This window comes from Notamacropus eugenii, chromosome 2, assembly GCF_028372415.1.
Source record: "Notamacropus eugenii isolate mMacEug1 chromosome 2, mMacEug1.pri_v2, whole genome shotgun sequence".
In the NCBI taxonomy this organism is placed as follows: domain Eukaryota; kingdom Metazoa; phylum Chordata; class Mammalia; order Diprotodontia; family Macropodidae; genus Notamacropus; species Notamacropus eugenii.
In genome coordinates, this window is record NC_092873.1 from 190,420,537 (window position 1) to 190,443,198 (window position 22,662).

A 22,662-nucleotide genomic window follows, 5' to 3' on the forward strand; every position below is an offset into this window, starting at 1 on the left:
GTCTTGCAATACCTACATCAAGGTAGTCATTGGGATGTCCAAAACCTGTGTGATGCTATATTGACCAAGTTTGTGTCACCGGGCTTATACACACTGGCCAGACAATTGGTGGAGGGTTGTCTGATTTGTCGAAGGACGAATAAGACTGCTCAACGCCACCCCCCCCAAAGGGGGCAGGCCCCCGGGATACAGACCCTTCCAAAGCATTCAGGTGGACTTCACCGAACTACCATCAGTGGGCAGTCTCAAATACCTGCTAGTCATAATAGATCACCTGACCTCATGGGTAGAAGCCTTTCCCTTATCACGAGCTACTGCCTTCTCAGTTAGTAAGATATTATTGGAACAGATAATTCCACGGTATGGCATGGTGGAGAGGATAGATTCGGACCAAGGCACTCACTTTACTGCCAAGGTTTTGCAGTCATTAATAAAAGCACTGGAGATTACTTGGGAGTTTCACACTCCCTGGCATCCTCCTTCCTCAGGCAAAGTAGAAAGAATGAATCAGGAAATTAAGAAACAACTAACTAGACCATTAGCTCTCTTAAGGATTAGAACAAAACCTCGCAGAGATGTAGGCCTATCTCCTTATGAGCTTCTATATGGGCATCCCTTCCCCGGGAATACAGGAAGGAAACTGGGATCCAATTGTTGATAACAAGGATAGATTTGTAAGGGAATATGTATTTGCTTTGATGAAACATTTGCATGAATTACGACTTAAGGGACTTATTGCTCAGACTCCCCCGTGAGGTTTTGTGGTGCACAAGTTTAACCCTAGCTCGTATTGATTGTGTCAGTATGCAGATAGATGGGATCAGAACAGTATTACCTGTTCAGATGGTAGTGTGATTCCCTGTACCCATTCATTTTTCCCATCCTCTTCATACGAAGAGAGAACAAAAGGGGAATATCATGAAAGTTGTGGGTATAAGTTTTACAACCCCTCTGATCCCAGAAAACCATGTGAAGGGGGGTCACGACCATGACAATTTGTGGAGTTGTATATATATGAATAGTATAAAGAATGGGTATGGAAGTGGGAGAATGGAACACATAAGATGATGTGAAATACTTTCCGGCTGTGGATTATAGAGTAAGACTGTTTCTAGAGGAAAATCCTGCTTTGAGAGGGCATTATTGGATATGTGGACAGACAGCCTATACTCACCTTCCGCTTAACTGGAGAGGTGTTTGTTACATTGGATTGGTGAGACCTAAATTCTTTTTCTTGCCTGAATCAGGGAAACAGCATCTAGGGGTCCCTCTATATGATGATCTAGCAAAAAGAAAGAGGAACATCGACACCTCCCTCACTCAGACTGAAAATGCAAATGGGTGGGGTGATACTTGGCCTCCTGAGAGGATAATCAGAGAGTATGGGCCTGCAACTTGGGCTCAAGATGGGAGCTGGGGTTATAGAACCCCTATATATCTATTAAACAGACTAATCAGACTTCAAGCAGTAGTTGAAATTATAACCAATCAAACAGCAAAGGCTTTGGACTTACTGGCTGATCAAGCCACACAAACTAGGGAAGCAGTACTGCAACATAGATTAATCTTAGATTATTTACTTGCAGAAGAAGGAGGAATTTGTGGGAAGCTCAATTTATCTACATGTTGCTTAAAAATTGATGATAATGGAAGGATAGTGAAAGAGATCACCAAGAATATCAGGAAGGTTGCTCATGTTCCCATACAAACTTGGGGCTCCCCTTTCAATACATCCTGGTGGTCCTGGTTTGAGGGGAGCTGGTGGAAGAGGTTACTGTGGTTTGGCCTTATAGCAATTAGTGGTATTGTATTACTTCCTATTTGTCTACCTTGTTTGATTTCACTAATTACTAAAATAGTTAGAAATTCTTTACTAAAACTTGTTAGAGTAGAAGAAAGGACTGAAGGAGCCATTCGACTGATGATATTAAAAAAGGAAGGTTGGGTACCTGTGGAGACAAGAGACATGAATGATCCTGATTGGGATGAGGAGATTAATAGACAGTGTGAGATTATGTTACAGAACTTTGGTTAAAACATCCGTGAGAAGTCTTCAGGCTGATAAAATAAGAGGAGGGATTGAGTGGGATAGACTTGGTGAAGACTCCTCAGATTGTGGTTTTCTCCCAAGGGTGAGGTGGGGCCTGGAGGCTCGGGGCTGCAGTGTTTTTGGAATAGAATAGTTCCATATAAGGCATAAAACTGTGTGGTGTACTGGGGTCTCAATGATTGGACAAAACTTGCGTAATTCCTCGATGTCTTCATTTCAAAGGGATTGGTTAGATCTCGTGTCTAGAATGTAAGACCATATCCTCAGCTAATGAGGATAATGGTCAGTGGGGGGGAGGAGGGACTTGCGTTAGGGTTTATAAATCACTGTCCTGATTTTTATCTTCGGCTTTCCTACTCCAGGTGAACTGCTGTGGGATTGTCCAGATTCTCGAGAATCGAATAAAACTCTTTTCTGTCATCACTTTGAGAGGCCTCTGAGTAATTGATTTATGTAGGGACCTGAGCCATCCCACACAAGGTTTTAAAAAGACACCATTTTTTCCTCAGTAGCCTGAACACCTGAATTTCTCAGACAACCAAACAAGCTGCATTTTTCAACCCTCTTTTTCACTTAGAATATACCCAATAGCTTTGTCTCTCTATTCAATTAGCTAAAGATAAAAGAATCAGTTCCTGATTATCAAAAAAACCAACAGCTGCAAATAAACACACCTGGGGGAAAATGTGCACCTCAGACCTAGCAAAAGGATGAGAATGCAAATGACAGTAATGATAGAAGTGAAGGGCGAGGATGGTAAGGTAAGTTGTAAAACTCAGCCAGAATTGAGCTGGGGCGGGAGGGGAGGGAGATGTGAAAAAGGAATGACGTCTTCACGCAAAGTGCTAAGAACAAAAGCCCTTAGAAATATTCAGATTTGCATTAGTTCAGTCAGCATGCTGACCCCAGACTCTGATTTTGCAGTGAAAACTTGCAGAAATCTTTGAAGCACTAAATTGTCACCAACTTCAAAGGGACTTGGCATGTGAAGGAGACTCATGGGGGAAACCTAGCTGGAAGATAAAGGGAGAACTGGCAAGTTCACTCAGTCATTAATTAGATGATAAGCACAGAAGAGGGCTTTCCAATTCAAAAATCAAACCACTCCGAGGACTAGAAAAACCACGAGCACAGTGGGAGGATCACCACACCCTGACTGGGCTGAAACCAAGGGGACCAGTCATATTTAATTCTCTGTTGATTGGGAACAAAGCAGTCAAACAAACCTGTTCCACTCCCCATTCTTGTGCAGATAGGGGGTGCACAAGAGTCAGGAAGATGAGTTCAGTTCCAGTATCAGATACTTACCTGAGCTATGTAACCCTATTGGTGTTTTTCTGCCATCTGCATTTATATTTCCTTAGGAAAGAACTGTTATTTCAGTCGTGTTCTAATTCTCCATGATGCTGTTTGGGGTTTTCTTGGCAAAGAAAGATGGTTTGCCATTTCCTTCTCTAGCTCATTCTTTTAGATGGGAAAGATGAGGAAACACAGTTAAGTGACTTGCCCAGGGTCACACAGCTAAGTAAGTGTCTGAGGCCAGATGTGTAATTAAGAAGCTAAGTCTTCCTGACTCCAGGCCTGGCCCTCTATCACTTCCACACTGAGCTGCCTGTGTGACTCTAGGCAAGTTAAATAAAGCCTCTCTTAGCCTGAGCTTCCTCATCTGTAAAATGGGGGTGATAACCTCCCAGGATTGTTGTGAGAATAAAAATGAGATAGTATTTGTAAAGTACTTTGCAAACCTAAAGATGTCATATAAGTGCTAGTTAGTATTAATTATATTACTATTACTGTTTTACATCTGTCCTCAAATTGAATTTATTATCTGAGGAAACATTTAAGAAAAAAAATCTTGAAGTTCAAAAAGTAAAGAAGAAGGAGAAATGGGGGGGGGGGGGGTGGCGCCAGAAATTACAAAGGGAAAATATATCCCCTTCTTATTAGCAATAAGTCGATTAAAGAATCAAACTGAAAATGTTTGCATATGTTTAATCTATTAGCAAGCAGGACATTGTTTTCATAACATTTATTTATTTATAGAAAATAGTTTCCAAAATTCCTTACAAAATTAAGAAGGGACAATACAAATACATAGGAGAGGGGTTCTAATAAAATGGCATTAATGGTTAATGATTTTTCAAATGGTAGCCAACATACAAAACATTCCTATCCATGGGTACCAGCTGCCCCTTGATGGACCATCTCTATTTTCCCTGAATCCATATTATTTATTGTAGGAAGCAATTTGGCAGGAGAAATTCCTTTCTTCATTCCTAGTTCTTCAGCTTCCTCCCAAGTGTTGGTCAAAGGTTTCCCAAGAGTTTCAGGGAGCATCAGCGTTAACATTCCAGTCAGAAAGGCCATAATACCAACCAGTAACTAGAAGAAATAAATTAGCTGGTCATCAACAAATCAATCAAGAGGCATTTAATAAATACCTATCATGTGCCAGACCTTGCGCTAAGCCAGGGGTAGGGAACCTGGGGACTTGAGGTCACATGTGGCCCTCTAGGCCTTCAAATGAGGTCCTCTGACTGAATCCACACTTCACAGAACAAATCCCCTTCATAAAAGGATTTGTTCTATAAAACCTGGACTCAGTCAAAAGGCTGCACCTAAGAACCTAGAAGGCCACATTATCCTCAAGGCCACAGATAAAGATTAAATAAAGGATAAACAGCAAAAAAGAGCTTGGGAATTTATTTCAGAAGGAGACGAAGATGCTGTCCTACTTTGCTATGACTTTTACAACTGTAAGAAAGTTTATTTCCTTCAAACCTACCAGGTTTCTGGTTAGATGATACGATAGGAATCTGGAAGCTATTGGGGTCGCTGCTTTTTATCACTGAGCAAGCCACTAGGGGGCAGTATGGAACCATCTCCCTCCAAAGGTTCTGTGTGGATTTTGACTTTCCAACTCAAGTTGAACACTAAAATAGAACTCTGTCCTGTTATATCAATAATTTACATTTATAGAATACTTTAACATTTCTTATCCTTCCAATATTCCTAATTTCAAATTTGAAAAAAAACTGATGCATTCAATAAAAGAAAGGAACATTATATATTGATTAGAAGGGGAAGATAAGAGTCCTTAATTCCTAAGAATGAAACATTTTTCAGTGACCTGGATGATTTAAATTAGAAGGATAAAGAGAGAACTAAACTGTGAGACATAACTCTAAGCAAGAGGAAAAATAGTCAATCAGTCTATACTGAGCTTCCATGGTGTGTGAAGCATTTTATTTGCTGGGAAGTGAAGATTTGCTGTTCTTAATATTAGGGATTCTACTGGTTCAAGGCATTTCCTTAAGGAAAGCTCCCTCTATCGATGCAGATCAGCCAACTGAAGTAGAAAGTTGTCTAGAGTAGTGATGTCAAATTCAAATAGAAAAGATCCCTGAAGGCTCATGTTGACAACCCACAAACGAAAATTATTTATGTTGCAGTGTAATTTTATTTCATTAAATATTTCCCAATTATGCTTTACCATGCAAAGTAATGCCTATTTGACATCTCTGGCTAATAGCACTGAGAAGTTAAGTGAATTACCCAGTATCACATACGCAAAACTTGAACCTAGGTCTAACCTGGCTCCAAGACCAGCTCTAAATCCATAAGCTGCTGCTGTCTATATTCATTATTATTTGAAGTAGGCCAAGCCCTGCCATGAAGCTCTTTTCTCATGGGAAATATGGAACCTATCTCCTTAACCTGCTCTCTTTTGGATCAGTGTTTATGTTCTTCCCCCAGTCCCTACCATGGATGGGACCTGGGAGCCATATAGACCAACTCCTACAATTAGGGAGACTGAGGCTCAGAGGAGTTAAATGATTTATCTAAGGTAGCATCAGATACAGGGCTGGAGTCTGTAAATCAATGCTCTTTCATAAGAACCTCGTTGTGGGGATAGTTCACAGATAAGCAGACATTTATAAGACTTAGAGATGGTTATGAGATCATTGATTTAAAAGATCAAAGGAATCCAGAAATCATTTAATAAAACTTCCCCCACTCCTTACCCCAATTCAGAGATTTCCTATTCCCTATCAATAGAAGGGAAGTACATATCCTCCCAGCCTTTAAAAAGAAACTATTGCCTCCTTGGCATTATGACAGCCACACACAAACTTCACAAGAAATTTTGCATTATTATTGTACAAAATGCACTTTTTAAAAAAATCAAAGTAAAGCATAAAACCTAAGTTACTTAAGTTGCATGAACTGACCAAAGAAAGCATGCTCAATTACACGAAAGTAAAAGGTATTGTTTAAAATTATATTAGGTTGAATAAATTGCTTGCTATCTTGGGGAGGGGGGTGGGGAAGGAGCGAGAAAGAAAAATTTAAAACTCTAAATTTTATAAAAATGAATATTGAAGACTATATTCACATGTAATTGGAAAAAATAAATACCATTTACAAATATATATGTGTGTGAATATGTACATATATATTATGAATAGATAGATAGAGACAGACAGATACATAGATATTTGAGATTCAAACACCACTACCACCGCTCCCCAGGCTTCCAAAAATACCCTACTTTATCCAAATATATGCTAACCTTAGAATGACAATTGGAAGGGGGAAAAATGTGCATGTACATGTTGTGTATATGTATAGAGAGGGATAGGGATTGGAAATGTGATTTCATTGGTATAGGGAACTTTTACATCAGGAAACTACCTCCACCGATGAAGTTCAGGACTTTCTCTGCAAGTTTTAGTCTTGTAGGTACTGAAAAATAATTGATTATAAACCACACAGCTTGTAAAACAAGTGAGCCAATTTAGGTGGAGGGGGAATGAAGCCTATATTCCAACTAATAGGATGTTACTTTTAATTAAGGAGTCATTTGAATTTAAGAAACTTGAGAAATATCTCCCCCACATGCAGACTCAGCACATGCAGTGATCACGCTTCTCCAGTGCCAGGTGTGCCAAGCGTAAAGAAACAGCTACCATTAGCACTGATTATCAAGAAAAATTGGTTTAAACAGGAATCCGTCAAATGGCTTGATTCTCCAGCACACGCTTTGTGTCTGGTAGTTTCTGCACCCCACACCACTCCCACCTGGTGGCATCTTCAGGATCACATGAGAATGCCTTGTCTTCTGCTTTCCTATGGGGAGGTTTTGCAGTGTTTACCCCACATGAAAAATAAATCAGTGTTTTTAGCTCTGTTGAAGAAGCAACTGAGGCAGCTAGATGGTTCAATGAATACATCATTGATTACTTTGAGAGTTTATACAAAGAGACAGGTCAAAACCACTGTGATTTGAGGCATTGTTTTCTTTTCCTTCCATACTAGCAGAAAAAGGAAGCAGATTTCACTGTATTGACTGCACCCTCAGTAGGAAGTACCCTTCAGGAGTTTGGGGCAAGTCTTGACAGTGAGGGAGAACAAATGCCCAGTTATTCCTCCTGAAGGGCTGACTCAAACAAAGCCCAACTGAAATAGCCAACTTCCTGCTTGAACGCTTCTTCTTGTGGTTCAGTTGTTCCAATCGTGTCCTGACTCTTCATGATCCTAATGTGGAGTTTTCTTGGCAGAGATATTGGAGTGGTTTGCCATTTCCTTCTCCAGCTCATTTTACAGGTAAGGAAACTAAGGTGAACATGGTTAAATGACTTGCCCAGGGTCACACAGCTAGTCTGAGGCCAGATTTGAACTCAGGAAGATGAGTCTTTTTGACTTCAGGCCTGGCGTTCTATCCACTTCACCACCTACCTTCTCTTGCTTGAAAATAAGCAGGATCAAGTCTGAAATTTCATATTATACTTGTCTAATTCCAATTATTGAGAGCTCACTTCCTTCTTAGAAAAACCTGTTCCACCATTGCTATTTAGCTGTTCTTCAGTTGTGTACAACACTTCCTGACCCCATTTGGGGTTTTCTTGGCAAAGATATCGAAATGGTTTGCCTTTCCTTCTCCAGTTCATTTTACAGAGGAAAAAATCAGCAAACATGGTTACGTGACTTACCCAGGGATTTGAACTCAGGAAGATGAATCTTCCTGACTCCAGGTCCAACCATCTAGCTACCTCAGTTGCCAGATGGGGGTGAGTGTGGAGTGTAGAAACTACTAGACACAACCAGGCATGTACTAGAGAATCAAGCCATTTGGTAGATTGCTATTTAAACCAATTTGTCTTGATAATCAGTGCTAATGGCAGTTGCTTCCTTACACTTGGCACACCTGGCATCAGAGAAGCCTTATCACTGTGTGTTGGGTCTGTATGTGGGGGAGAGAGGGGAATGGTATCCTTTACCAAAAACAGGGAGAAGCCCTTGGGGAAGGGGCTAAAAGAGGGTTTGAACTCCAATCCAAATTCTCACCCTTGAAATCTCAAAAGTAGCACGTGTATATGTATGTATGTATGTGTGTGTGTATGTGTGTATGTCTATATGTCTATATACACACATGTATATATATTTGTAAATAGTATTTTTCCATTTACATGTGAAGATAGTTTTCAACATTCATTCTATAAGATTTTGAGTTCCAAATTTTTCTCCCTCTCTCCCCACTCCCTTCCCCAAGATAGCAAGCAATCTAATCAATCTAATATATGCTTTAACTGACCAAAGAAAGCATGCTCAATTACACAAAAGTAAAAGGTATTGTTTAAAAATATTAATATAAAGTAGCATGTTAGAGCAGGATGGAATCTGAGGGATTATCTAGTTCAACCCTTAGATTTTACAGAAGAGGAAATTGAGTCCCCCACCCCACCAAGAGGGGACATGACTTGGCCAGAGACAGAAAGATTCAATAAAGCTTTATTGAAATTGAGGACCATTAGAATTGTAAGAGAGCGCAGAGAATGCCTGGGCCAACTCCCTCATTTTGCAGAGAAGAAAATAGTCCCAAAGTTCATGTCAGAGCAGGGACTAGTACCCAGGTCTCCTGACTCCCTGTCCTGCCCTTTTAGCCACGTTGTTGATTTATAATCACCTTGAGGGCACAGGGAATTCTTCCAATACAGCAGTGATTAGTCTAATGATAAAAGGCCAGTAGCTAAGCCAAGATAGGGGCCTTCCATCCTTCCAGGCGCACCCTGAACCAAAGATTATCCTATTTTCTCTTCTTGGTAGGAAAGTCTCAGCAGTTTAGGATGGCAAAGCTTCAAATGTAAGAAAAGTCCCAGAGTCTGGTGGAGATGGGTGGGGGAAGTAGATGCATATCCAAGAAGAAATGGACCTTCGTGGACTTGCCTTGCCTTGCCTCATCTCAAGTGGCCCTACTCTGCACTCTTTAGTCTGGGGCAGATTCTGCTGCACTGATAGAAACCTCCTAACCCTGAGCAAACATCTCCTCCTTCCTGGGGCAGCCCAGTTCCTGTCTTCTAAAGGGCTGATGACCTCAAAATGCCCCTCTCAAGCCACCATAATTTCAACCTGGTCCTCTGCCACTCACCAAACTCATTATATCTCACCTACCACTATAAATCACCAATATTTAGAGAAATGGTAATTAAAGCAATTTTGAGACTCTACTTCATACTCATCAGATTGGCAAAGATGACAAAGAAAACAGCAAATGTTGGAGCGGCTGGGGGAAAACAGGCACAATATCAGTGACTATCTTCTCTTTGGTCCTGTTCCCTCTCAGGGATGGGGAGCCTGCATTCTCAAGGTCACATGTAGCTCTCTAGGTTCTCCATGGTAGCCCTTAGAATCCAAACATCACAGAACAAATCCTTTGAAGTGTGGATTTAGTCAAAGGGCCGCACTGGAGGACCTAGAGGGCCACATCTGACCTCGAGGCCTCAAGTTCTGCTAGGTTTTCATGGTACTGCTTTCTCCTGGTTTTCCTCCAATGTACACAACTGTTCCTTCTAAATCTCCTTTGCTGATTTTTATCCAGGTCATTTTACCAACAACCATGGGTGTTCCCTAAAGTTCTGTCCTAGACCCTTTTCTCTTCTCCCTCTATACTGTTTCATTTGGTGAACTCATAACCTCCCATGGATTCAATGATCATCTTTATGCAAATGATACTCAGTTCTAATATGGCCTTGACCTCCAGTCTGGTGGCTCCAATTTCTTACTGGACATCTTAAACTGGATTTGCACAGACATTTTAAATTCAACATATCGAGAACTAAATTCATTACCTTCCTTCCTTCCCCCCCTCCAAAAAGTCCTCCCTGTTCCCAAACTTCCCTATTAGTCTTAAGGGTACCACTAGGCTCTCAGTTACCCAGGCTCACAAGCTAAGTGTCATACCCCCTCCATGTCCAATTTGGTGCCAAGTCCTGCTGATTCTACATCTCTTATATACATCCCTTTACCTCCTCTGATTCTGACACTACCCTAGTACAGGCCCTCTTCACCTCATACCTAAACTATTGCAATTATCTAGTGGCTGATGTCCCTGCCTTGAATCTCTGCCCATTCCAGTCCATTTTCTATTCAGCTATCAAAGTGATCTTCCGAAAGTCCAGGTCTTACTATATGATCCAATCCCCCTATTCAAAAAACTCCAGTGGCTTCCTATTACCTCAAGGATTAGATATTTAAGTTTCATTAAAACTTCAGTATCATGTTTTGATTTGTTATATGATTTCTTCCATTTATTTTAGTCTGACTATATAGCATGACTATAGTGAAAATGTACTCAATAGGAAAGTGTATGTAGAACCTATATAGAATTGTATGCAGTTGTGGGGAGGGAGGGGGGTAGTAGGGGGTAGGTGTGGTGGGGATAAAATCTCAATTGTATGGCAGTGATTGTTAAACATTAAAAAATAATTTAAAAAAAAAAAAAACCTCAGTAGCTAGATTGCCAAGCAAACGAAGCGCCAGGCCTGGAGTCAGAAAGAACTGAGTTCAAATCCAGTCTCAGACACTAGCTATGTGACTTTGGGCAGACCATTTAAACCTCTTTGCCTCAGTTTCCTGATCTGTAAAATGAGCTACAGGAGGAAATGGCACACCGCTTTAGTATCTTTGCCAAGAAAACGCCAAAGAGTTGGAAACAACTGAACAACAATAAAGCTTAAAACTGCACTGGGATTTTGGGACACCCTGTCTAAAATCCCTTGCTTAGTAAGTTCTCCTTCATAACCTTATCTCCCCCTACTTTTCCAGTCTGCTAACACATTACTCCCCTCCACTAAATATTCCATACAATGACACTAGTTTTGTTGTTTCTTCCACAGGACATTATCCCTCTCAGAGCATTTTTATTACCTGGAACACTCCATCCTCATCTCCATCTCCTGGCTTCTCAGGATTCCTTCAAGTCCCAACTAAAATCTTACTTTCTTCAAGAAGCCTTTCTTACCTACCCCCCATCCCCACTATATTTTATCAAAAGTTTTCTCAATATCTAATGACAAAATTATATAATCTTATTTTTCTCTTGCTGATAAGATTTCTTATATGAATCATTCCCTTGCTAGTAAGCCAACCTTGCACTCTGGTTATAAATACTTCTTGGTCAAGCTGCTTAATTTTTTATATACTGCTGTATTCTATTTTGGTGCATTTTAATATATTTGCATTAATATTCATTAATCATAGTGGTTCATCATTCTCTCTCTTAGCCTTGTCAGGCTTAGTGATCAAAACCATATTTGCCTTGCCAGAAGAAACTGCTAGGCTACCATCTTTCTCTCCATACTGAAACAGTTCCTATACTGGAGTGTAGAAGTTACTGGTTCTTTTGTTTTTGTTTTTGTAGAAGTTACCAGTTCTTTAAGAGTTTGGTGAAATTTGCATGTGAATCTATCTGAACTCCATGTCTTTTTTTGCAGAACAGCACTATACCAATTTCTACTCAGATATGTCCATTTATATTCTCCATTTCTTGTTTTACTAATACTTGTGTTTTATATGTCATTATTAATTTCTTAGAGATTCTTTTAGTTCATAGGTCAGAGTCTTGATTTCTTTGCTCTTAGAACTCTTCTTTCTCCTTTTCATTTTAATCCTTTGGACTAAAGTCTTCTCTTTTTAAAAAGTTTTTGGATTTATCATTTGCATTTGCTTATTTCAATGGCTAAATTCTGCTCTATTTTATTTATTTCTCTTTTTCTGTTAGTGTATTGCTTTGTTCATTTTCTAGGGTGTTTTTTTTAAGGATAGATTCAACTTTTCGATCTTGGCATTCATACTTTAAATTTTCCTCTGAGTATTGCTTTGGCTTCATCCCATGAGATTTTGAAATGTCATGTCTATTGTAATAATCTTTTACGTAATAATGCTATTATTATTATACTTTCTTCAGGAAATTTACATTTTATATTACATATTTTAAATTACTAATATTTAATAAAATTATCTTGGCTATAGATGGGCCCACTTATTTTATGCATTATGTAATTATTTCCCATTAACTTACTTGCATTTTAATCTATAAACATAATATATACAATCTTTTCTTTTCCACATCTACCTCTACTTCTTTGTGAGTCAGTATGTCATCAACATTTCTGGATATTCCATTTGTTCTTAGAAAAATCTGTACTTTTTTTCTTCCCAATAAATTCTCTCCATATAGCAATTGCATCTAGTTTGTTTGTTTGGGTTTTTTGAGGATTTACAAAAATCTTCCTGTATTGAAAAAATCAATTTCATTGATACCTTTTGTTTCCATATTCTCTACATTTTCTAGTGTATCCCTTCTCACCCTCCTCATTTTTCTGATGTTCTTTTTTTTTTATGTCATTTTAATTTCCCAATGGTTTACTGCTCCCTGCACTCCATAGTAGAACTCTTCCTTGTAATAAATAAGTATGGTCAATAAAACAAATCAATACATTACCCATGTCTAAAAATGTATGCCTCCTTCTACACCTATTTGGTGGAAAGTATGCTTAACCATTAATTTCTCTGAAATCATGGTCACTGCTTTGATCAAAATTCTGAGGTCTTTCATGTTATTTTCCTTTACACTAACATAATTATTATGTAAATGGTTTTCCTGTTTCTTATTTTTCCATTTGGTCAAGTCTGCTTTTTAAGGAGTACTTTTATTTAGTGAATTTTTATGCTGCCATTTTTAGAGCCAGCTCTAAGTGTTTGCACATTTTCAATGCTTCCAAGGTGGTATGATCTGGGGAGAGGTGTAATCACTGCTCTCTCCTAATCTCAGCTCTTGTGTTTACCCAAGAAGGGTTCCTGTTGTCCCGTAGCCACAAACACTAGTACTCCTTTCTGCCTTAGAACTGAGACCAAGGTCCCAGCACTCTTATGACCAACTAGAAGCACTCTTCTCTGCCCTGAATCTGCAACCCAGAATTGTATACAATCAATACAGTCACCAATCATCACCAATTATACCCAGTGCCAGGAAAGGGTCCTCTATAATCTCCTTCTAACCAGTTGTCTGAGCCCCTTACTGTCTCTGGGCTGAGAGCTCCCACAGTTGCTTCTGATGCTGTTTTCACAGTGGTCTCCAAGGCAGTGATACTGCACTCTGGGTCTCTCTTGCTTACCTCCTAAATTGTCTCAGACTGAGAAAATGTCTCATTTTGATCTTTTGTTGGTTCTGCCACTCCAAAATTTGATTTGGGGAGTTTTTTTCAGTTGTTTGGAAGGGAATGTTGGGAGGGTTCAGCTGGGTGGCTGCCCGTATTCTGTCATCTTGATTCCACCTTCATCTAACTTGTTTAGTTCTCTGTTCAGCTCTATTATTTTCTTTCTTATTTGTCCCCTCTTTAGATTTGTCCTATTCTGATAGTGGGGTGTTGAAATCTCACTATAATTTATTTTATTTTTTTGCTATTCCTTCTTGTAACACCCTCAGCTTTTCTTTTATGAATTTTACTGCAGAATTATTAGGTACATCTATATTTCAAATTGGTTTTCTCTCATTTCTCCCATTGAATAAAAATGTTTAGCATAACATGGAATTTTTTATTATCTTTTCTAATATGTTCTGGTTAAAATTTAATATTTTCCATGCTATTCTTGTTTTTTGTGATTTTGTAATGGCATGACAAACTTCATAAAACTTTTCATATTAAATACAAAGTTCTCTAACTTAAATGGAAAACAACATATTGTCAGATTCTCTATTATGTCATTCTAGAATTCATTCTTTTTACTAAAGAATTCACTTTGCATTTTGCATTACAATTGTTAGATTTTTCTTTTCTTCTAGCATTCTATTCCCTTGTCATAAATTGAATAGCAATTCAACAAACTTTTGTTGTTATTAATAATCTAAACCCAATTAAAAACACTGAAATCAAAATTCCTATTTTATACTGGTAACATACTAGTACATTTCTTTAACTTAAACTTCTCCTTTATCAAGGATAGAAGCCTTCCTTTTTTCCCTGGAAATTATTCTCTCATGTGCCTTTATATTCATCTTATTTTTCCTTTTCTTCTTTGTTTACATAAAACAGTCACATTTTCATTAACATCTATTTCTTCTCAATTAGAGAAGTATTAGTTATTTAAAATTTTTATGTTTTGCATTTGGAAGCTTGATTATTTGAAGACTTCACTGAAGTCTTCGAATAATCCCTATAAATAAGTCTACATAAACTAAATTAAATTCCCCAATACATTTTAATTTTGTATACATTATATTTTTTCTAATCAATCCACATCTTTCTTAAGAACTCCAAAACTGATGTTCCTTGTTATAGTTATTTCTTTTGGCAACTTACATGATTTTTTTCTTTTCATTAGAGTATTAAAAGTTAACTACAAACTGGCTGCAAACCCTAGCTCCTCCACTTTACATTTATGTGACATGGGTCAGTTCATTTCATTTCTCCGACACAGTACCCTCATCTGTAAAATGGTGGGGAAGTGGGGGGAGGGGGCACTGAATGGAATGATTTTTGAAGTTTTTTTCTAGTCAAATATATGATCTTATTATTTTGATTGGGAGAATTGAATCTTGCCACTTTCTTTGTCAGGGCAGCTAGGACAGAGTGCCAGGCTGAAAGTCAGGGAGACTCATCTTCCTGAGTTCAAATCTGGCCTCAGACCCTTATTAGCTGTGTGACTCTGAACAACCACTCCACAGTCTCTTTGCTAAAAAAAAAAAATCCAAATAGGGTCACAAAAAGTTGGAAACAACTGATTTGAAGGAATAACAACAATTTTCTTTGTCAGTATTATGTGGATTCTTTCTATTTACATTTAGTCATTACTCTATTCATTCTGAAAAGTTTTATTGAATAATTTCCTGGAACATAGCATTAAATTTTTTCTTACTTTTCTAAACTTGGGGAGATGACAATAGTTCTAGTCTTAGCCTGTTGACTTTAATCACTTGAATCTTAATATTTTACAGTTCTTTTAATAACAATCATTTGATAAGCTTATTTTCCAGCTGTTCTGTGGCATTCACAGTTCCGTTTTATAAAATGATAAACCTGTTATTAGTTGCCTCATTGATTTTGAGCTCTTTCAGGCATGTTCTCCAATCTTTTAAAATTATCCTCAAATTCTGATTTCAATTCCTTTCTCCCTATAGCTACCTACAAAACTTCCAATTTGAGGGGTACTGAAAGACTTGCCTGCTTCAAAATACCTTCCTTACCTGTCTAAAATCCCTACCACTCTGACTCTGCTGGGTTAGATAATAGCAGTAAAATTATCTCCAGAAAACTACAGTTAAAATAAATACCTATTATTTCAGAAAAACCACTTCTCTTCTTGGCATATTAGCCAATGAGAGGATTTGTTTATGAGATAATAAGAGTTGAGAACTTGGACCCTGAAGGACTCAGTCACAGAATAGATTGGCTTCAATGACAGAGGTCAAGTATACAAAGCCTTGAGTGGCCAAAGGCAAGCATGAGGATGTCTGACCACAGAAGAATTGTTCTGGCTATGATGTGACAAAAGATGAGGAAGCCAATGGATAGAGGGAGGTGAGAAAAAACAAATCCACTCAGTTTGCCTAAAATAGACCCTGATTCCAGATCTAATGAAGTGACGAAGAGATGATCGTTTAGATAATATAAATGATGATTTGTTGTTGAGTCATTATAATCATGTCTGACCCTCCATGACCCCATTTGGGGTTTTCTTGGCAAAGATACTGGAGTGGCTTGCCATATCCTTCTCCAACTCATTTGACAGATGTGGGATTGAGGCAAAAAAGGTTAATGACTTGCCCAGGGTCACATAGCTAGTAAGTATCTGAGGCTTACATTTGAACTCAGATATTCTTAATTCTGGGCTTGGCATACCCACTTCACCACCTTGCTGCCCCACACAATGATCATAATTGATAGAATCCTAATAAAGCTGCCTCCAGCCCCAATATTCTAATTTTCTTAAAGGCCCCACTGAATAAAAGGCCCACTGTCCCTACCTAGCCACTCACACATCCCCCATTCAATATCCTAACTTCCTCATATATGCCTCACTGCTCATCAGAACAACAGATGTGTCCATGAATTTATATTTCTCACAGAACAGCAGGTATGTCCATGTGATGGAATCCCAGCCATTGCCTCTGCCTAGGTACTGTCTCCAGACCCATTCCTCATATTTCCTACAGAAGCAGCAGGTATGTCCACACACTCAACCACAACCACATCCATCTAATCTTGGACAGGGCCACAATACTCAGTCAATCAAAGAGCAGGACCACCAGGATGCCCAAGCAGGGTGTGGACCTCAAAACAAGAGAAGGAACTTTCCCTAAGTAGGCACCTGCACAATAATAGTAAAGAACTGACCTAGAGTGAACTTATGACATAGAGAGGCTTATTATAATACTACTATCATACATACGTACCCCTAAATAGGTTTTTCTGTATGCATTGTGGGTAACTGCATGCACAGTTCCACTGTGACTGGGACCCCTTCCCTATTACCTAATCCCTTAACAAACTCCTCCTCTCTTTTTAATATCCATAATTTCTGTTATGTAATTGCATCTTTACCCTATAAAAATCCATTTTGCTTTCCCTAAGGTTGCTGGTTCCTCTTGGAACTTAGCCTGCTTCATGAGAGGTATCAGTCTCAATAAACGCTTATACTTGGAATAATGGTGGTCTGACTGAACTCTTTGAGACAGTTCTACCCACAGCACATCATGAAACCACAAGTGCTGGTGTCCCAGAGTTTAATGTCAACAATAGTCATGTAAATACTAAGAACTCTAAAATGAATCCAAATTTACATGGTTATAATAACCCAATTTGACCCAAGAGAATAACGAGAGCTTCATGCCTCCTCTTAACAGACTGGTGAGGGACTGTGGGGGAAGCATGCTGCATATGCTTCTGGAGGTAGTCTTTGTCACATTTTGGCTCATCTATTTTTGTTATGAGGGAAGATTTAATTCCAGAAGATGGCAGGGGCTGCCTACGTCTGAAAATGATTGTGATATAAGAACAAGGCACCAGTAAAGCCTTCTTTAAAAGGGCAAGATCATTTGCCTACATCTGAAAATTATCATAACATAAAAACAAGACACCAATAAAACATTTTTTAAAAGACATGATCATTTCTAGGAGTAAGAAAAGAGAATCATAAAAAACAAGTGGTTTTTTTTAAACCACTAATTAGGCATCTCACTGTTCAATTCTAAAATTAAATTGTTAAATTCTGAATTAGCATTATCAAAAAAATGCTGTCAATTGATACCTGTGGCATGAAGATCCACACACTTGTGAGGTAAACACAGAAAGGTGCTATCACGCTTCCTACACGGCACATCATGCTTCCACTTCCTACTGCAAGGGACCTAAAAATGTTAAGATAGCAATAGCACAGGAAATAAGTAGGAGACACAAGACAGAAAACTGAATGTTTATGACTTTTGCTCTATGAAAAATATTTGAACATTGCTGCAATTTCATAGGTGGAAAGAATACGCAGGCCAAACTGCATTGATGTATGGACTTCCCTCAATCCACACAGTTCATGGCCCTCTTGACACCTTCAAAAGAGGTTGTTTAGGAGTTGCTGTGGTCAGAAATATTTATCACCTGGTGGCCAGCTTTCTGACAATGAACCATTCAGAACTCAGCTAGCCTGGGCCATAGCCTGTAGATCCACAATGGGTCTATGCTTGAAGTGTCTCTGGTTTGGTAGGGGTCACCAGAAACTCACACCCCATTGGCATAGCCTCATTGAACCCAGAGAGCCCTCCACAGTCTGGAAGGACACTGGAGATGGCCTTTGGTAGAGGAAAGGACACCTAAGAGAAATATTAGATGAATTCAATCAGGAAAAATTTTTAAGACAAGATTTTTCACGAATATAGATATGAAACAAAGCCAATGCATGAAGTTTTGCAACCCCAGCAGTCATGGGTAGCATTATGCCTCAATTTACACAAGTGATAGGTAGCTGAAAAGTTGCACATAAATCCAATTTTTCTTTCATGTCAAGTATTTTAAATGTGTGACCACTATCTAAGGAAAACATTAGCAAAATTTTTTGTAAAATAATTTTAAAGTAAATTATCCCTCCCTAATAAAGAGTGCTGTTTCACAAGTTTAAATGTTCACCTGTTGACTTTTTCTTAAAGTGGGATGCACCTCTAGTTGAAAAGAGACCACCTATTCTTCTAAAATTCATACCAGCTGCCATTTTAATAAACACTTCATAAATGCTGATTGATAGTGGTGGACACGGTGCTTCGAAGTTTGCAAAACATACACAAGCTGACTTCATAACAACTCTATGAGGAAGGTATTCAGAAAACTGAGGCTTGAAGAGATAAATGAAGCAACTTGCTCATCATCACATAACTAGTTAAGTGTCAGGGCAGGAATCATACCTTTTCCCTTCCTGTCTCCAATTCTAGCATACCATCTCCCATGGCTACGCAGTACAACTACCAGTAACACATATCCACAGCAATGGTTTAGGCAATTTCTTTTCTCCCTCAGTCAATGGAGATTGTTCAAATTCTTCTCTGCCCTGAATTACAGAAAATGCTCTGCACAAAGAACTTTTGGAATTTGTGTCTACTTCTGGTCCCAGGATTGGGTCTTGTCTCATCAAAGGTGAAAGGGTTTCCTTATACTCTGTAACTGGGCACCTTACTTAGATCTCTCCCACCCCCTTTCCTGCTCAGAGTCATATCTGGGTTCACAAATGAGGCCCAAGGATCTCCGAATACAAGGGGTTATAGCACCATTGGCATTTGCTTTCATCTAAAGGAGGGTATAGCCAACTACACCCCACAAGCCCGTAGTTTTTGAACAGCCCATGAGCTAAGAAAGGTTTCTACATTTAGGGTCACAGTTTGCCAAATATTAGAACAGCAGTGATATATCATGAGAAAATAGGCCTCCTATGGCAAGAAATATAGGCAGTCTTAGGATATTGGGATTTAAAGCTAGAAGTCCAAGACAACTGTGCTTTAAAGTTCTTTAGGACTATGCACACCTTCAAAAAGTGATTTTTTAAAATAAATATTTCAAAATCATTCTTTTTAGTTTTTCAGTGCCAATGAACCATAATCAGCACTTAGCACAGTACCTGGCACACCATAAGTGCTTAATAAATGCTTTTTGATTGATCGATAACCACAGCTTTAGAGTTACAATATACCAGAATTTCTTTTACCTCAGGCTCTCTTTCTAAATAGAAGATACCTGGGACCTCTGTTTGTTGAATAGCCAGTTAAACAAATGATGTCCACTGTGATGTCCACTAAAGTCTTCTTCCAATATTTCATTGTAAAGTTTCATTGTAGAGGTGAGTTTGGATTGTCATCCCCTATACCAGCAGAGGGCCAACCCTGATATGCCCAATTGAGTGATTTACTAACTGAAAAGGTTGTGAGTTTAAGCCAGGCAACTTGGATGACTGTCATCTATCATCATTTGGTGACAAGCCAAGTAAAATTCAGAGAGGCTCATCACCAGGTTGGTTGGGATGTGGGAACAACAAATTTTTAGTCATAATAAATCACAAAGCTCACCTTCTGAGGCACAGAGGAGAGTCACTGTCTGCATCAGGGAAGGCAGTACTCACAAACAAGTCAAATATCCTTGAAGTATCAAAGACTGTACATTCAACAGTAACAGGAAAACAGGAAGTAAATCGCCAACTCTCACCTTATGAATGTTGGATATAGCTCTGCCGTATATAGGTAAATGAGGCCAAATGCAACACCGATGGCAAACTTTCCTGCCATATTTGCCAAAACAATCAAAACATTGCAGTGCTGTGGAAACAATGCAAATGTGTCATTTTAAGGAGTTTGCAATGTCCTTTGGACTCATTATCTTCTTTGAAGCTCATGATAACCCTGAAAGATGAATACTACAGGTATTGGTCACCCATTTTACAGATGAAGAAACTGACAAAGGATCCAGTTCACATTATAGTTAGTAAGTGTTAGAGCTGGGATTCTAACCCAAGGATCTCCTGACTCCAAGTCCAGCATGCTTGTCTCCACCTCAGGATGCCTCTTTCTTTTCCTGTTCCTCTGTCATTCACACAGTCATCAGGGGTCCCTAGACTCTAGAGGCAGCTAGGTGGAAAAATAGATAGAGCGCCATATCAGGAGTCAGAAAGACCTCAGTTCAAAACCTGCTTCAAACACTTACTAGCTGTGTGACCTTGGACAAGTCACTTAACCTTTGACTCAATTTTCTCATCTGTAAAATGTGGCTAATAATAACTCCTACACACAAAGTTATTGTATAGATCAAATGAGACAATATTTGTAAAGCACTTAGCACAATGCCTGGTACATAGTAGGGACTTAATAAATGCTTATTCTTTCCCTCCCCAAGGCAAACCTGCATCATCAATTCTCTTCTAGACTATTTTATAAGCTACGCACCTAGTTTCCCTGTCTTTCCTCTCTCCGGTGCCTCCTTTGCACCACTTCAAAATGTTTTTCCTAATGCGTAACTCTGGCTACACCTCTCCCCTGCTCAGAAATCCTCAGTGACTCTCTATGGACTTTAGTATAAAATTTCAACTCAGATGGACATGTAAGGCTCCAAATAGCTCCAGGATAAGTTTACAGCTTTATTCCCCTTTTCAGGAACTACTTTCCAACTAAACTAGACCCTGCTCTCATTCTGCAGGCTCCCCCCTGGTGGAAGAGCATTTCATTAATGCAGCAAATTCCCTCTGACCCAGAACATTCTCCTTCCTCATTCCGCTGCCTCACTCACCAGTCTTCCTTGTTTAAGGCACATCAAAGGTACCAGTTCTTCCATGATAGAGTTTCTGTTCCCTGCCACCTGAATGCATTTTCTTAGCACTCAAACTTTCTTAGAACACTTTGGTTCTCTCCTTTGCCCTTAATACACTCACTCTGGATTATACTTGTTCATACTGTGTATTCCTCCTCAATCAGCTAGGTGGCGCAGTGGATAGAGAACCAGGCCTGGAGTCAGGAAGACTCATCTTTCTGAATTCAAATCTGGTTTGAGACACTAACTATGTGGCTCTGAATAAATCATTTAACCCTGTTTGCCTCAATTTCCTCATCTGTAAAATGAGCTGGAGAAGGAAATGGTCAACCACTCCAGTACTTTTGCCAAGAAAACTTCAAATGAGGTCACAAAGTGTAAGCCACAATTGAAAAGACTGAACAACAACTTCTATCGGAATGTAAACTCATTGCAGGTAGGGTTTGTTTTGCTATATCTCTTTGTATTTCTAGCACCCGTACACCTTACAAATGTTTCCTGAGTCAGTTGGGAAGCAAAAATAACGTGCTCTTTGGATGTATTTAGGTAATTTGGGAGATGCATTTGCTCTCCCAAACATGAGGGCAAGTTACCACTGTAGTATATCTTATACTTACTGATCTAAAAGGACTCTCAAAAAGTCACAGAATCCCAGGTCCACCACAGTACAAACTTGGGCCAAGTCGTTTAATATTTTGGGGTCTCAGTTTCCTCATTTGTGGGATGGCTACAATGACACACTTAGGTGGCACAGTGGATGGAGTGCTGACCTTTGAATCAGGAAGACCTGAGTTCAAATCCAGTCTGAGACACAAGACCTGAGTTCAAGTCCAGCTGGAGACACTTCCTAGCTGTGTGACCCTGGGCAAATCATTTCACTTCTGTCTGTTTCAGTTTCCTCATCTATAAATAGCATCTGCATTCCAGGGTTGTTGTGATGATAAAGTGAGATAATATTCATAAAATGCTTTGCAAAGTACATATTACAGTTTAAAGAGCTACATGTATTATTACTGCTATTATTATTATTGCATGCACAAGTGTCACAAGGCACCCATCTTTCCCCCAAAATAAAATTAAACTTGAATATATTTTATTTTGAAAATGCGAAAGCATCATAACACTGCTTGAGACAACTGGAGATACCAAGCTGTCCCAAAGCCAGTGATAAAAAGCACAGCCCTAAAAAGCATTACCCCATATAGGTAATATCCTAAAGGGGAAGCCTGTTCCATAACTTGAAAAGGATACAGAAGGTATGCAGAACTTGGAGGAAAATTCTACCTATTAGAGATCAAGTGAAATGAACAGTCTAAAAAGTCTCACATTCAAACCTTTACAGCCATGCCTGGATCATCCATCTGTATAGTTCTGTACCCAAAAGAAAAGTTCCTGATATTCATATGTATCAGTCAATCAACAATCACATATTAAGTGACTACTATGTGCTAGGGACTGTGTGAGGTGCTACAGATACAAAGACAAAGGATGAGACAATCC

The 22,662-nt window shown here is 39.0% G+C and overlaps 1 protein-coding gene across 1 annotated transcript in view; it reads right to left on the minus strand.

Annotated features, from left to right (window-relative positions):
* Nucleotides 1–4,026: 4,026 nt before the first annotated feature.
* SLC22A16 (solute carrier family 22 member 16) overlaps nucleotides 4,027–22,662 on the minus strand; it is a 64,418-nt gene continuing 45,782 nt past the window's right edge. The window contains exons 6-8 of the mRNA XM_072643039.1: nucleotides 20,068–20,177; nucleotides 17,639–17,738; nucleotides 4,027–4,432 (exon numbers count right to left, since the gene is read on the minus strand). Coding sequence (XP_072499140.1) covers nucleotides 4,220–4,432; nucleotides 17,639–17,738; nucleotides 20,068–20,177 — 423 coding nt within the window. The 3' untranslated portion in view covers nucleotides 4,027–4,219. The remainder of the gene's footprint in view (nucleotides 4,433–17,638; nucleotides 17,739–20,067; nucleotides 20,178–22,662) is intronic.